Source organism: Hemiscyllium ocellatum, chromosome 3 (assembly GCF_020745735.1).
Source record: "Hemiscyllium ocellatum isolate sHemOce1 chromosome 3, sHemOce1.pat.X.cur, whole genome shotgun sequence".
Classification (NCBI taxonomy): Eukaryota; Metazoa; Chordata; class Chondrichthyes; order Orectolobiformes; family Hemiscylliidae; genus Hemiscyllium; species Hemiscyllium ocellatum.
The window spans coordinates 131566160-131580222 of NC_083403.1; the positions used below are offsets into that span (position 1 = coordinate 131566160).

General features: G+C 38.6%; 1 protein-coding gene across 3 annotated transcripts in view; it reads right to left on the minus strand.

The window, feature by feature from the left end:
* Positions 1-14063, minus strand: part of nbas (NBAS subunit of NRZ tethering complex) — a 255796-nt gene that overhangs the window by 80622 nt on the left and 161111 nt on the right. For all 3 annotated transcript variants that reach the window (XM_060853540.1, XM_060853548.1, XM_060853560.1), the window contains 2 exons: positions 10242-10318; positions 2836-2973 (listed from right to left, as the gene is read on the minus strand). In XM_060853540.1, the coding sequence (XP_060709523.1) occupies positions 2836-2973; positions 10242-10318 (215 nt within the window). The remainder of the gene's footprint in view (positions 1-2835; positions 2974-10241; positions 10319-14063) is intronic.

Here is a 14063-nt window from a genome sequence, read left to right on the forward strand (position 1 = left end):
TTAGAGATTTGAAACTCCATAGCATAGAAAGACGCACTTAGTAGAAAAGTTTTACTTTCTGCTATCAAAACTAAGTATTGATTTCAAGTTTCAACAGATATTAAATGATGGATTAAGACATGTTATCTTGAGAACATAAATGGTGATTTTTTTTAAATCAACTTGAGCAGCTCTAAGTACAGGGTACGGCACATGTATGGTAGCAACAAACCTTGTACAAAAATCAAGTCCAGGTGAATCACTTAGTAAATTGCTTTTAGATTGATTACATAAGTCTGTGGTTGTCAGTTTAGATTTTTAAAAATGCAGCTTATTGCTTTACAAAACACTGCAGCAATAATATCTAATGTACATCATTTAGGGTAATTTATTTTAGCATCAACCTTTTTATCATGTTCAAAGTAATGCAGCTCAGTGCAAGTAATAAACATAAGACCATAAGACATAGGAGTGGAAGTAAGGCCATTCGGCCCATCGAGTCCACTCCGCCATTAAATCATGGCTGATGGGCATTTCAACTCCACTTACTCGCATTCTCCCCTTAGCCCTTAATTCCTCGTGACATCAAAAATTTATCAATTTCTGCTTTGAAGACATTTAGCGTCCCGGCCTTCAATGCACTCTGCGGCAATGAATTCCACAGGCCCACCACTCTCTGGCTGAAGAAATGTCTCCGCATTCCTGTTCTGAATTGACTCCCTCTAATTCTCAGGCTGTGTCCACGGGTCCTAGTCTCCTCGCCTAATGGAAACAATTTCCTAGCGTCCACCCTTTCCAAGCCTTGTATTATCTTGTAAGTTTATATTAGATCTCCCCTTAATCTTCTATACTCCAATGAATACAATCCCAGGATCCTCAGCCATTCCTCGTACGTTAGACCTACCATTCCAGGGATCATCCGTGTGAATCTCTGCTGGACACGTTCCAGTGCCAGTATGTCCTTCCTGAGGTGTGGGGCCAAAACTGGACACAGTACTCCAAATGGGCCTAACCAGAGCTTTATAAAGTCTCAGTAGCACAAGGGTACTTTCATATTCCAACCCTCTTGAGATAAATGACAACATTGCATTCGCTTTCTTAATCATAGACTCAACCTGCATATTTACTTTTACAGAATCCTCGACTAGCACTCCCAGATCCCTTTGTACTTTGGCTTTACGAATTTTCTCACTGTTTAGAAAGTAGTCTATGATTGTATTCCTTTTTCCAAAATGCAAGACCTCGCATTTGCTCACGTTGAATTCCATCAGCCATTTCCTGGACCACTCTCCCAAACTGTCTAGATCTTTCTGCAGCCTCCCCACTTCCTCAGTACTACCTGCCTGTCCACCTAACTTATTTTATCGGCAAATTCGCTAGAATACCCCCAGTCCCTTCATCCAGATCATTAATATATAACGTGAACAGCTGCGGCCCCAACACTGAACCCTGCGGGACACCGCTTGTCACCGGCTGCCATTCCGAAAAAGAACCTTTTATCCCAACTCTCTGCCTTCTGTCAGACAGCCAATCCTCAATCCATATCAGTAGCTCACCTCGAACACCATGGGCCCTCACCTTCCTCAGCAGCCTCCCGTGTGGCACTTTATCAAAGGCCTTTTGGAAGTCTAGATAGACCACATCCACTGGGTTTCCCTGGTCTAACCTACTTGTCACCTCTTCAAAGAATTCCAACAGGTTTGTCAGGCACGACCTCCCTTTACTAAATCCATGTTGACTTTTTATAAGCCGACTCTGCTCTTCCAAGAATTTAGAAACCTCATCCTTAATGATGGATTCTAGAATTTTACCAACAACCGAGGTTAGGCTAATTGGCCTATAATTTTCTATCTTTTGTCTTGATCCTTTCTTGAACAAGGGGATTACAACAGCGATCTTCCAGTCATCTGGGTCTTTTCCTGACTCCAGTAACTTTTGAAAGATCTCAACCAACGCTTCCGCTATTCCCTCAGCCACCTCCCTCAGAACTCTAGGATGTATCCCATCGGGGCCAGGAGATTTATCAATTTTAAGACCTTTTAGCTTTTCTAGCACTTTCTCTTTTGTAATGGCAACCATACTCAACTCAGCTCCCCGACTCCCTTTAATTGTTGGGATATTACTCATGTCTTCCACTGTGAAGACTGACGCAAAGTACTTGTTAGGTTCTCCTGCTATTTCCTTATCTCCCATCACTAGGCTTCCAGCATCAGTTTGAAGTGGCCCAATGTCTACTTTTGCCTGTCGTTTGTTTCTTATGTATTGAAAGAAACTTTTACTGTCATTTCTAATATTACTGGCTAGCCTACCTTCATATTTGATCCTCTCCTTCTTTATTTCTCTCATTGTTATCCTCTGTTTGTTTTTGTAGCCTTCCCAATCTTCGGATTTCCCACTGCTCTTGGCCACTTTATAGGATCTCTCTTTTTCTTTAATACATTTCCTGACTTCCTTTGTCAGTCATGGCTGTCTAATCCCTCCCCAGATGATCTTTCTTTTCTTGGGGATGAACCTCTGTACAGTGTCCTCAGTTATACCCACAAACTCCTGCCATTTTGCTCTACTGTATTCCCCGCTAGGCTCTGCTTCCAGTCTATTTTTGTCAGTTCTTTAATGAACTTTAATAAGATCTCACCAGAAATTGATGTTTTTGTTACTGTCATACAATTTTTTTTACATAATTACTATTATTGTTATTTATATACTGATTTGCCAGTCATTACTTGACAGAAAATGAAACACCGTTCCTAACATAATTTGGAATACAATTTTGACACTGCTTTCAACAAATGGCATTTTAATTACATACATTTCTATTGTGACTGATTTAATTTCTAAGGAAAAGTAAGCACTAACCCTGTATATGGAGTGACACTTTTCCTTAAAACATGGACTCAAGCGAATGTAGATCTGTAAGGCGTAATAGTATCCAGCAAACTGGAGGGACAAAGCTGAATGAGGTTGCTTCTCAAAGCACTTAGTGGCATCCACAATCTATCAGAAATGAAAGAAGAACAGAAATTTCATAAATCAAACTATTTACAGTATAATTGTCATCAAGGACTAATTTATCTTTAAAAAGTAAACTTTAACTTCAGCTATCTGGTAGGAAAATACTGAAATATTTTACAATGCTATTCAATATGTGAAAAGTCCATTCAACGTCATTTCTTTCATTTAAATGTCATAATGTATTTCATAAATAACTTGCAGATTATGGTGTAGTTCATTTCCAAATCAAGTAGACTATTTCATACTTTTCTAAATTCAGCTATCCAACAGAGGGTAAACACAGAAATGTTCCCTTTGAAGGGATATTGCAGTTTGCAAACATCACACAATTCGTTCTCCAGTGTCAATTTGTACAAATACTACTCTGCAGGTGAGCAAAATGATAATAATTACTTGTATTTAAATCTTTCAGGTATTTTCAACATTATGAAATCCTGCAGTTAGTAGTAATGTTTGTACCATTTCAAAAGAAATTTTATGATGTGATTCTTTACCATGCTGTTATTTGAAATCTTGGTCTAGGTTACATTCAATACTCTGCTTCTGCTGTTTGCAGCAGCCCTGGTTGTAGTTTATACAAGATCTCAAAGTGATATTCTCTGACATTGCAGGATCACCACTAAACTGCTCTTCGTTTTTTGCAATAGTATGAGTGTGGCATTTCAGTTTTTGAAGAATCTTCATTACCGCTGAGGGGACCTGTCGGTACACTGCACTTGCTTTAACTCCTCAATCAGAGCTATCCACTCTGACAGTATTACATTCCCTATTCTTTCTATCACATCTCTTTCAGCTACCACTGCTCCTCTGATCAAACCTCAGATTAAAATGAAATCTGTGATATGATAACATGACTGAATTACTAAATTTAAAGAAATTGTTGTCAAAATCGGATAGGTATCCGTAAAATTTCAACAGGGGATAGGTGCCCTTAAAGTCCGAATCAGCGAGATGCCAGCAGGAATGGAGTTTATTGGTCTTGTTCTCCATTTTTAATTATTTCCACACAAAATCTTCAATCTGGTCTCCAGAGGACAGAGAAGCACAGCTGCTTGTTTAGGAGAATGTGGAAGTCTGCATGGCAGGAGCAAGGAAGGAGAGGGGATGGGAGTTCGGAGAGTCAAGACTTTCCCCTCAATCTCACCAAAACAAATTAATTGACATACAAGTAATTTCTGTTTTGGACTTTGTCATGGGCAGTTGAACTGCTACATTTGCTAATGCAATAGTGATACACTTTAAAAACTAAAAATTGTTTTTTCAGCATTTAGATTCATGCTGGAGGTAAATGATTACCTTATAATCACAGGCTGCTGTTAAAACAATAATGCTTTGAACATAATGACTGATAAAGTCAAGGATTTTGGTATAATATGTTTACATATCAGAATGCAGGTCACATTAGGGGTGGCTCAGTGGTTAGCACTGCCGCCTCAAAGCCAGGAAACCAGGTACAATTCCATCTTGGGGTGACTGTGTGGAGCCTGCACACTCTCTCAGTGTCTGTGCAAGTTTCGTCTGGGTGCTTTGGCTTCCTCTCTCGGTTCAAAGGTGTGCAAGTTACATGGATTGGCTATGCTAAGTTGCCCATGGTGTCCAGAGATGTGCAGGCAGGTGGATTGACCATGAGAAATGCAGTTACAGGGGAAAGGGTAGGGGGTGAGAGTCTGGGTGGGATGCTCTTCAGTGGGTCAGTGCAGGCTTGATGGGCAATGGCCTGCAGGGATTCAATGATTGACTCCTAAACTGAACAAAGTTGTATTTTAACCAGATAGAAAAAAAAAGCCGATGCGCCAACACGGTTTTTCACCCAATAAATTTAGTCGCAAGAAAGAAAGAAAATCTAATAAAATACCACCGACAGAAATGTTTTGTTTTCACCAAAATTGCTTTTACATTCATTGTCCCATCCATAAAACACCAATTCTTCTTCGTTTTATGATATTTATTCCCATTCCCAGCTGCAAAAATGAGAGTACCAGCATACCTATCTCCATCTGTTTCTTCATGCTGCCAATAAACTTGTTCAGGATTTGCATTTTCTTTTTGCAAAATACACTTCTCCAAATTACTCTGCACTGAATTACATTTACCACCTGTCCTCCCATTTTATAAACCTGAGCAGAGCCTCATGTGCCAGAAGGTAATGGTGTAACTCTCAGTTAACATAATATTTTTTACACTGGTCATAGATCTTCTCTCCCCCATCTTAATACAGCGATAGTTTCATGTATTTGATCTGAATGCCAGTTTCTGGCAGATTATTGGGTGATTTGAGTTTGCGGCAGATTCAGAATTGTTGCCTCAATACAGGATTAATACTAGCCAATAGCTGCCCATGATGCACAATGGACAAAGTGACTCTGATCGTTAAACCCTTTGTCATGATTTAACTGGGAGGAGTGCACAGATAATCATGCCCCACCATTAAAACTCAAGACAACTAGTAAGATAACTAATCCTGGTGGATCGCTGCTCAGGACAAACCAGGTTTCTTCATTAATGAAAAATAAATGTATTGACTGCAACATACTTAGCTTTACCAAATGGCAGAGATGAGAACAAATTTCAAAATCAGCCATTATACATTTTAAACTACACCCTTTCAGAGATTCTGAATATATATAAAACGTGCAAATATGCGCACAATCTATGGAAAACAAAATAGACAGAGAACGAAGTTTTGAAGATCAAAAAGCCAGATCTCAAGTTAAAACGTCTCTTCAATTTCTTTTGGTTTTAGTGATGATAACACACTGGTGTCTGTAGAGTGCTGGTCGTTCTTCATGTTGATCGTTGATATTGTGGACTAGGTCTTTACATGTTAGAATTCTTTCCTTTAAGCTTCCTTGGTTATTCAGTCCTTTCATGGATGAGGAAAGTGAGGGAAAGAGAGAGAGGGGAAGAGAGAGATATGTTTTTGGTTGGAAGGTTTTAGATGTTACTGCCTGTCATGTACTTAAAGCTTTGTAACAAACAGCACCCCAATTAAAGGACTGTCATCAGGCATATTTTCTTTAATCCAAAGACTCTTGGGATTAGTTTGTCTCAAAGTATCCTGCTCACTGCTTCAAAAAGCAATAATTTGCTACACAGCTAAAAATACACATAACCAAGTTTTTATTTGACAGGTTGCAGAACTCTCCTGGTATTTCAGTGATATAGCCATCCAACTTCTATTGCTAGAACCCAAAGAGGAAAATATGTGGATCTTTACATCTTCCAGAGTAACCCATGTCAGAAGAGAAAGATAGCTTCAAGAATAGCCCTCACTCCAGAAGCTCTTGTTCAATATTATACCTTTTTTTACAAAACATCTCACATCTTACCACTTAAATTGGCCACTATTGCACCTTTTCTTGTCTTGGCAAAAAACCCACTTCCACAGCAACTGGTTGAATTTCATCAAATGTGCTTATTCCAGCAATCAGTCAACTTATTCAAGGAGAATGGATTTCCAATAGAATTATGGAGATATATTTAAGATTAAGATGAAGAGACAACAGAAAAAGGGGAATGATATGCACCTTTCAGAACTTCTTAAGGGAGAAAACTGCATTTCTAATTCTGTCTACAACTCTGTTTCATAAGTAAAATTATATGTCACTTAGCTTCTAATGTAAACCAGGTTACCGCATCTTTAGACCCAGACATTTTCATGGTTTCATGCTCCTTCTTCAACTTGAGTAACCAATAAAATTATCTGAAAGAATCTAGGTGAATGGGCTGTGGTGGTGTCTGCACTTCAAAAGTCATGCAGGAGTCCAAAGGCAGTTGAGGAAATCATCATATGATAACAGTCCTGTTGTGTTTGTAATTCAAAGTATGTAAAGTTGCGAGTATTAGCAAAGCTCCCTTTAGTGACTAGTAAAACTTGGGTCTTTGGGAGACAATTATATGGATAAAAATCTTCTGGAAGTTGCTGCATCTCTAAAAGTTCACTGAATGATATGAAAAACATTTGCAACACCTAAATGCAGCTATTACTAGATGACACAAAATTAGATAAACAAGCAAAACAGATTGCAATCTCACCTCCTCTGTACTGATGGGATTCAATTTGACATCAGTGTTGTAGAGCTTCACACATCTGCGTGCTCAACAGTTTACCAATATGTGGAACATGGTGCTTCCACTGATTCTTAAAATGTCAGTAGGATAGTTATAATAAGGAGTAAAAGGAGGCTGGAAATATTGTATGATTGGGAGGTGGAGATTTCTGCCACATACTCTTGTTGAAAGAGTCCACAAATACAGACATTGATAAGACATGCCTGATGTTACTGTGTACCACCCAGTTTTGGTGAAAACGGTGATAAGGAAGCATACATGATGCCTGAACTCTGAACTCATAAGTACACTGCAGGCTCTGCTGCTGACCACCTTTTTTTTTGTTGCTGGGCCCTTACCCATCTCTTCTCCTTCCTTCTCAGAGTCATCTTTCCTTCCTAGACTACAGTTTATGCCTCCTACATTTCTTGTTGCTACCATTTATTCTAAACTTTAATCATCTCCACACAGTTCCGCGAGTGTCTCCCTTAGCTTTCTTTTTTCTCACTAAACCAAACCTTGCCCATGCATCAGGGTTGCACCATCCTTTTGCTTCTATCTCATCAACTTTAATATGCCATCACAGTTCATCTTTTCCCTAAGACCCAGCTCCAGCTCCCTTGAGGTCATTCACATGAAATCTCATTAAAATGCGACCACCAACGCCCACGCTAGCTGATACTGTAAACCATTTCCTTTCCCTTAAAACTGCTGTCATCAAACCAGCTGGGGAAAAAAAAACACCTTTGCCCACCTTGCAAAGGGAGCCCCATCTACAATCTTTTATTCTGCTCCAAGCTATTTGAACATACTCCAGCCTCACAAATTCATAGCCAACCTTTCACCACCATACCAGTCAAAGTTAAAAATGACATAACTGTGATGGAAGAACACAGGAGCAGGAGCATTCCACCAATCAAGCCTGGCCCACCATTCAAACAGACCATGGTTGTTCATCTATAGCACACCATTTTTCCCATATTGTCCCTTGTGTAATGAGCCTTCAGAAATGTATTGATTTCTGCAATGAACAATGATTGGGCTTCTACAAGTCCATACTAGATAGTTACGAAGATTCACCATCTTCTGCCTGAAGCATTTCCTCCTCAGCTCAGGCTTAAATGCCCCTTAGTCTGAGACTCTAGACTCTCCACTTATCTACATATCTTATCCACATGCACCCCTGTAAGAATTTTGCAACTTTCAATGAAACCACTTCTTATTCTCCCAATGTCTTGAGAATACCAGGCCCAGTTTCTTTACTCTCTCCTCACAAGTCACTATTTGCTACCCCAGCAAATAGTTCCGAGGAATATCTGCTGCATTCTCTTTATCGCAAGATAAACTCAGATAGGTACCTCAGATAAAGAAATGAAAACTATGCACCATACTCCACGTGAAGTCTCACTAGTGTTATATACAATCAAAACAATGCATCTCTACTTCTGTACTCAAATCCCCTTCTGATGAACATACTATTTACTTTCATAATTGTTTGCTGTATTTGCATGCTAGCACTCAGTGAATCATGGAGGACATCCACGTCTCTTTGGACACCAGCACTTCCAACTCTCTCACCATTTAAGAAATAGTCTACCTTTATGGTTTTCTAATAAAGTAGATATGGTCACATTAAGTGACATGATGTATTGTATACCACAATCTTGCCTATTCACTTAGCTTGTCCAAGTCCTTTGAAGCCTGCTTGCAACTGTGTCACATCTCACATTCCTACCTGCTTTCGTGTCATCAGGAAATTTGGAAAATATTACATAGATAGTGAACAGCTGTATTCCAAGCACTGGTACTGTGTTAATACACTAGTCACAGTCTACTATTCTGCTTCTCTGTTCTCTTCCCAATTAAATTCTTATGTTCTGAGTATCCAATTATCACATCTTTTGTGGCAGATTGTAACATTTCCCTGTGACAGATATTATATTGTTCCTGCAGGTTGCACAACTCCTGCAATTGTTGAAGAACAAGATGCATTCAACTGGATCTAACAAATTAGTAGTAGCTTCAGAGTGGCTTTTATTTCGGTAGAAATAGTTCAGCAAATCAAAGTAAACGTGACTTGACGAAAATTACTGCCTGGACTTGATTGAAGAAACTTGTGAAATACATTCTGACCTCTTTCCAACAGAAAACACAAAGTCATACAGTTAAAACTCATGGAAACTATTTTCAGTCTTGGAACTTGAAAATACAAAACTGTTACACAATCAAGCAAGCACATTGCTAACAAGAATGTAAAGAAAGCAACAACTTGTCTTTATATAGGGATTTTAACATGGGAAATATGAATTAATGTTTCAGAAATGTACAAGTTACAAGGCTATGGGGAAAACAGGAGTGAATTTAATTGGAAAGCTCTAATAAAGAGCTGGCACAAGCACAACAGATTCAATGGCTTGCAAGGTTGAAAGATTACATAACTCAAAAGAAAACACACCAAATGAAAAAGCTGATATTAGGATAGTTGACTATTTGGTTAGAGGTGAGTTTTAAAGAAGTTCTGCATGTGCATGCTGCCTATGGTGGGATAGTACAATGGCTCAGTGCCTAGCACTGCTGTCTCACAGTACCAGGGACCCAGATTTAATTCCACCCTCTTTCTCCCAGATGTGCAGGTTAAGTGGTTTGGCCATGCTAAATTGTTCTGTGTCCAGGGATGTAACGACTAGGTGGATTAGCTATGGGACTTGCAGGGTAACAGGTGGGTAGGGAGTGGGTCTGGGTAGGATGCTCTTTAGAGGGATGATATGGACTCAATAGGCTGAATGGCCTGCCTCAGTACTCTAGGGATTCTATGATTTATATGATCCTATGAGAGGCGATGTAGTAACCTTTATATTCTTATAATCAATTACTTTAATTAATATTGTGAAAAGTATAAACATTTTTTGACTGGTCAAAAAATGCTAGAAATAAGGCCTACAACAACCCTTACTCTCAGATATTTGAATTTATATGAGCCATTATCAAAAATAATGGCTATTTAATTTCCATCTCTAGGCTTCAGCAGTAGGTTAGCGATGGTACACAGTTGTGTAGTTTCTTAAAAAAAATCCAGCTGGAAATAATTTATCCTCAAAGAAATTCAGAAACGTACAAATGAAGCTGCAGTAAAACTTTATTCTGCATCATTCTTTTAAAGTTACAGATTACACATACAAGCAGAAAGTTCACTACTGTACCTGAGGCAGGGCCAGAAGGTAGGCTAGGGCTAAGGTCATGTCTTTGGGTAAAGCATCACTGGCTAGCTGCAAAAGAACTGTGAAAAGATGGGAAAGAATTCAAAATGTGTAAGATAGACCACTATAGTAACCTTCTTTAATAGTGTTAAATTTGCGTACCAATTGCAATCGTAACTGAACTAAACATGCATACTGACCCACCTTTTACAAGAAAATTCATTACTAATCTTCATTTCACAACTTCTAAAAACTTTCTGTTGTCAGTAAAGAATTGATTATCCTTTGATTCTTTATCCATAACATGAAAACATTAAGCAGCAAACTGGTCTTTATACCAGGGATATGCAAATCCTCTCTCATTAAACAGAACCAAAAGTAACGGAGCACAAACTCTCACCAGGTAGGCAAGTTCCAGTCTCAAACACATCATTCACTTCAGTTCTGTTGGTGGAATCTGCTTTAAGCACAACTCTATTGCCTAACACTCAAATACGTCTTGGGATCTTTCAGAGAAATGCAATAAATCCTTATATAAGGCAAGTTGAAAGTATAAAAATGTTTTGAAAATGAACACAGCAGTTCTGTAAATGGCAATAAGGCAAATATTGAATGTCCTGATGTTTTTTTGTTGGTGAAGCAAAGAGGAGGATTGGGCTAGAGAACAGACATCCCTACTTTCCTTTGAAATTTTTCTTTAAGTGCAAGATGGATTAAGTACAGGATCAAATCCTCCTCACTGTTCTAAAAACGAACCAAGCTCCAGAATTGAATCCGTCCTGCGTTGTGTGACATTTCAATTTCTCACAGCAATCACTGTGGGCTGAGTGTGACTGGGTGAGATTAATGAAGAAATTCTGAATTACAGATACTTTTCTGCTGCAAGTCACACCCACTCAGAAAGAAGCTCAGATCTGCCCACAATCATTTTGCTGATACCAATGGATACATTACTTCATCAGATCAACCTCAAAATGAAATTACATCCATACACTAAAAATGAAAAGGCAGTACTTGAATCCACTGTGCCATACAGATCTCACAAATTGACTTTACAACAAAGCAAATCCTACATCTACAGAGTATTCATTTAGATAAAGCTATCTAGCTTTTACATCTAAAGGCACAAAAATGAAATCCAATTGAGAAACTCAGATTTCTTAACAATCGAATATTTTATTTTAAGCTTTTAGTTTCCACCAACCTTAATTCTCAAATGATGAGCAGACTTGGCACTGAATGCAATTTTAGAACAAATCATGACTGATCTAGGGTATTAGAAAGTTTTAGTAATTTTTGTAACACTTGCCCAATAGCTGTGCATGCGGAGCAAATTAATCCTGATGTCATACCCAGTTAACATATTTACAAAATGGCCCAATTAGTAATTCCATTTGAGATTTCAACTCACATTATAAATGGGTATCTTTTGATGGATGACTTATTCATGATTACTTCAGGTTCTGGCACTCTACTATCATCAAATAGCCGCCAATGAAAACATAACTTCAATCATTACTAGCTCATCCATCAGTTATCAGAGATCCCAAGGATATTATTTAATGCTCTTAGAAGCATAATAATCTATGTCATCTACATTATATTGATACAAGCATAAATGAATAGAAAACTGCTGGGCAGCTTACTTTCTTGAAATCAGATATCTAATACGTAATTCATTGAGCTGGAAATTTAAATAAACTCCTCTGAAGTAGTATTTACACCTTTTGTAATTATGTTTCAGGCCTGAAGTTTTGACAGACACAGCTTCTGTCATGTCAAAGGTCAGCTGCAATTTGCCAATCCTGCCCCAAACAAGGTGCCTTTTATTTATACTGGGACAGGATTGGGGGCAAGACAGAATAGGTTTCCGTGTAGTTCACAGAGACTACTGGCTACATAAATGATCAGCTCCCTCCAGTCAAACTGGATTCTGGCTCCCCTGTATCGTATAAGCCGGTGTGTACAAAGCAGAACAGGCTAGATCTGGTCTGTTTTTCATGTATTTTTCTGGATAGCCAGGGTACCACTTTTAAGATATTAGATAGTCCTTTGGATTTGGTTTCAGGATACCACAAGGGTGACAGATGCCCTTTGGCAGTGCTATATTTAAACACATTAATGTGAAAAGTGAAATCTGCCAGAGAATGTTCAAAGCTATCAGACAATGTTCAAAGCTGTCAAATGATTTGGCTGTTCAGGGTTTTAAAAAAGTTATTGCTATTTCCCTCTCCCTTGACATGAGTCCATGGGTTATCATTATAAGACTGGTGCGACATGACTGATTTTACTACATAACATTAGCATGGCGGGGTGCCTGTTATGTGAACAGTTTGATTGACAGTCCTTTATTTAAAGTACAAATGCTTGTTTTCATTAGAGATTTGAGTACTTGAGTAAAATGTTTGTTTTCATAAGAACTTAGTTGAAAAATGCTCATGTGTCCTCTTTTTAATTAATGTGAATGCTATTTTTAAATTAATGAGATAATCAATGAACACATAATTATAAATTGGATCAGCGTAGCTCATGAGTATTACTGACGGACATGTGTTTTTCCCAGGTTGGTTTTAATGGAGCTAGGGACTGATTCACCTCTCTGAAAAGAGAATTAGGTCCTCAGTACATTAGCAGAACACTCTGAAAAACACATGAAATAGCCAAGAAAAGAGAAATCGGGGGGAAAAAAAAAGACTATGAGTAAAGGACATTCAAGAACAGTGTCCAGTTGTCTAAATTATTTAGAGCACAGTTGGATTGCTTTTGTCCTAAAATTCAATACTCCCCAAAGATGACATGAATTGGCAACACATCTACTGACCCCGTACACATGCATCAGCCTTTCATAAATGTAAACTACAGATACTGGCAACGCAATACCCACTTTTGATTAGATGTTAGGAAACAAATCAACTATAAATCAACTGTTAGGAAATAGATCAACTATTTTATAGCACGGTTCTCAATCTTCACATGTTATTTTCCATATCCCACAGAACATTCCACAATATTGGACAAAATCAAAATCTCACAAAAATATTCTTTAGTAAACATTTTGGAAACATGTTCTTAACTACAGCGTTTTCACTGAAAGTGACAAAGTCCTGCCTGCCACCATGAGAGAGACTCGCTTTTCAAAAATTGCGAACTTTCAACAGCTGAGGTTAGTGACAGATGAAAATTTAGGATGGATTTCACTCACACGAGTTCTTAAAAAAAGTACCAAGCACATTCTTGATATTAAGGTAGACAATCCTTCATCTGAATTCCAAAAGCCAAAAAGCTCCAAAATCTGAAAGTCTTTTTTGTGAATTTTTTTGTCGTGAACAAGGTTGTTTGGGATGCAAACAGTTAACTGGGCAGAAGTGAGGACTGCAGATGCGAGAAACCAAAGTTTAGATTAGTGTGGTGCTGGAAAAGCACAGCAATTCAGGCAGCATCTGAGGACCAGGAAAATCGACGTTTCGGGCAAAAGCCTTTCTTTAGGAATGGAGGCAGGGAGCCTCCAGGATGGAGAGAACAGTTCACCCAAGTCGACACCCACTTGATACGTGTCACTCAGGTGCGACATGGGGTGGGGTGTGGCCCAGCACTGACAGGCCTGGATTCTCTCTCAAGGCCTGTTTTACCTAATAAGTCTGCCCCTCCCCTAAGACTTTATAAAATTTCACCATCAACTTGTCACTTACTCTGAAATTTGAAAACTTTTGAATTCGGAAAAACAGCTGGTCCTGACGATTTCGGGTTAAGGACCGTGTACCTGAACTAACAATCTGCACACTGTTGCTGCAATAAGCAATATATTTACATGTGTCTGCTTATTAT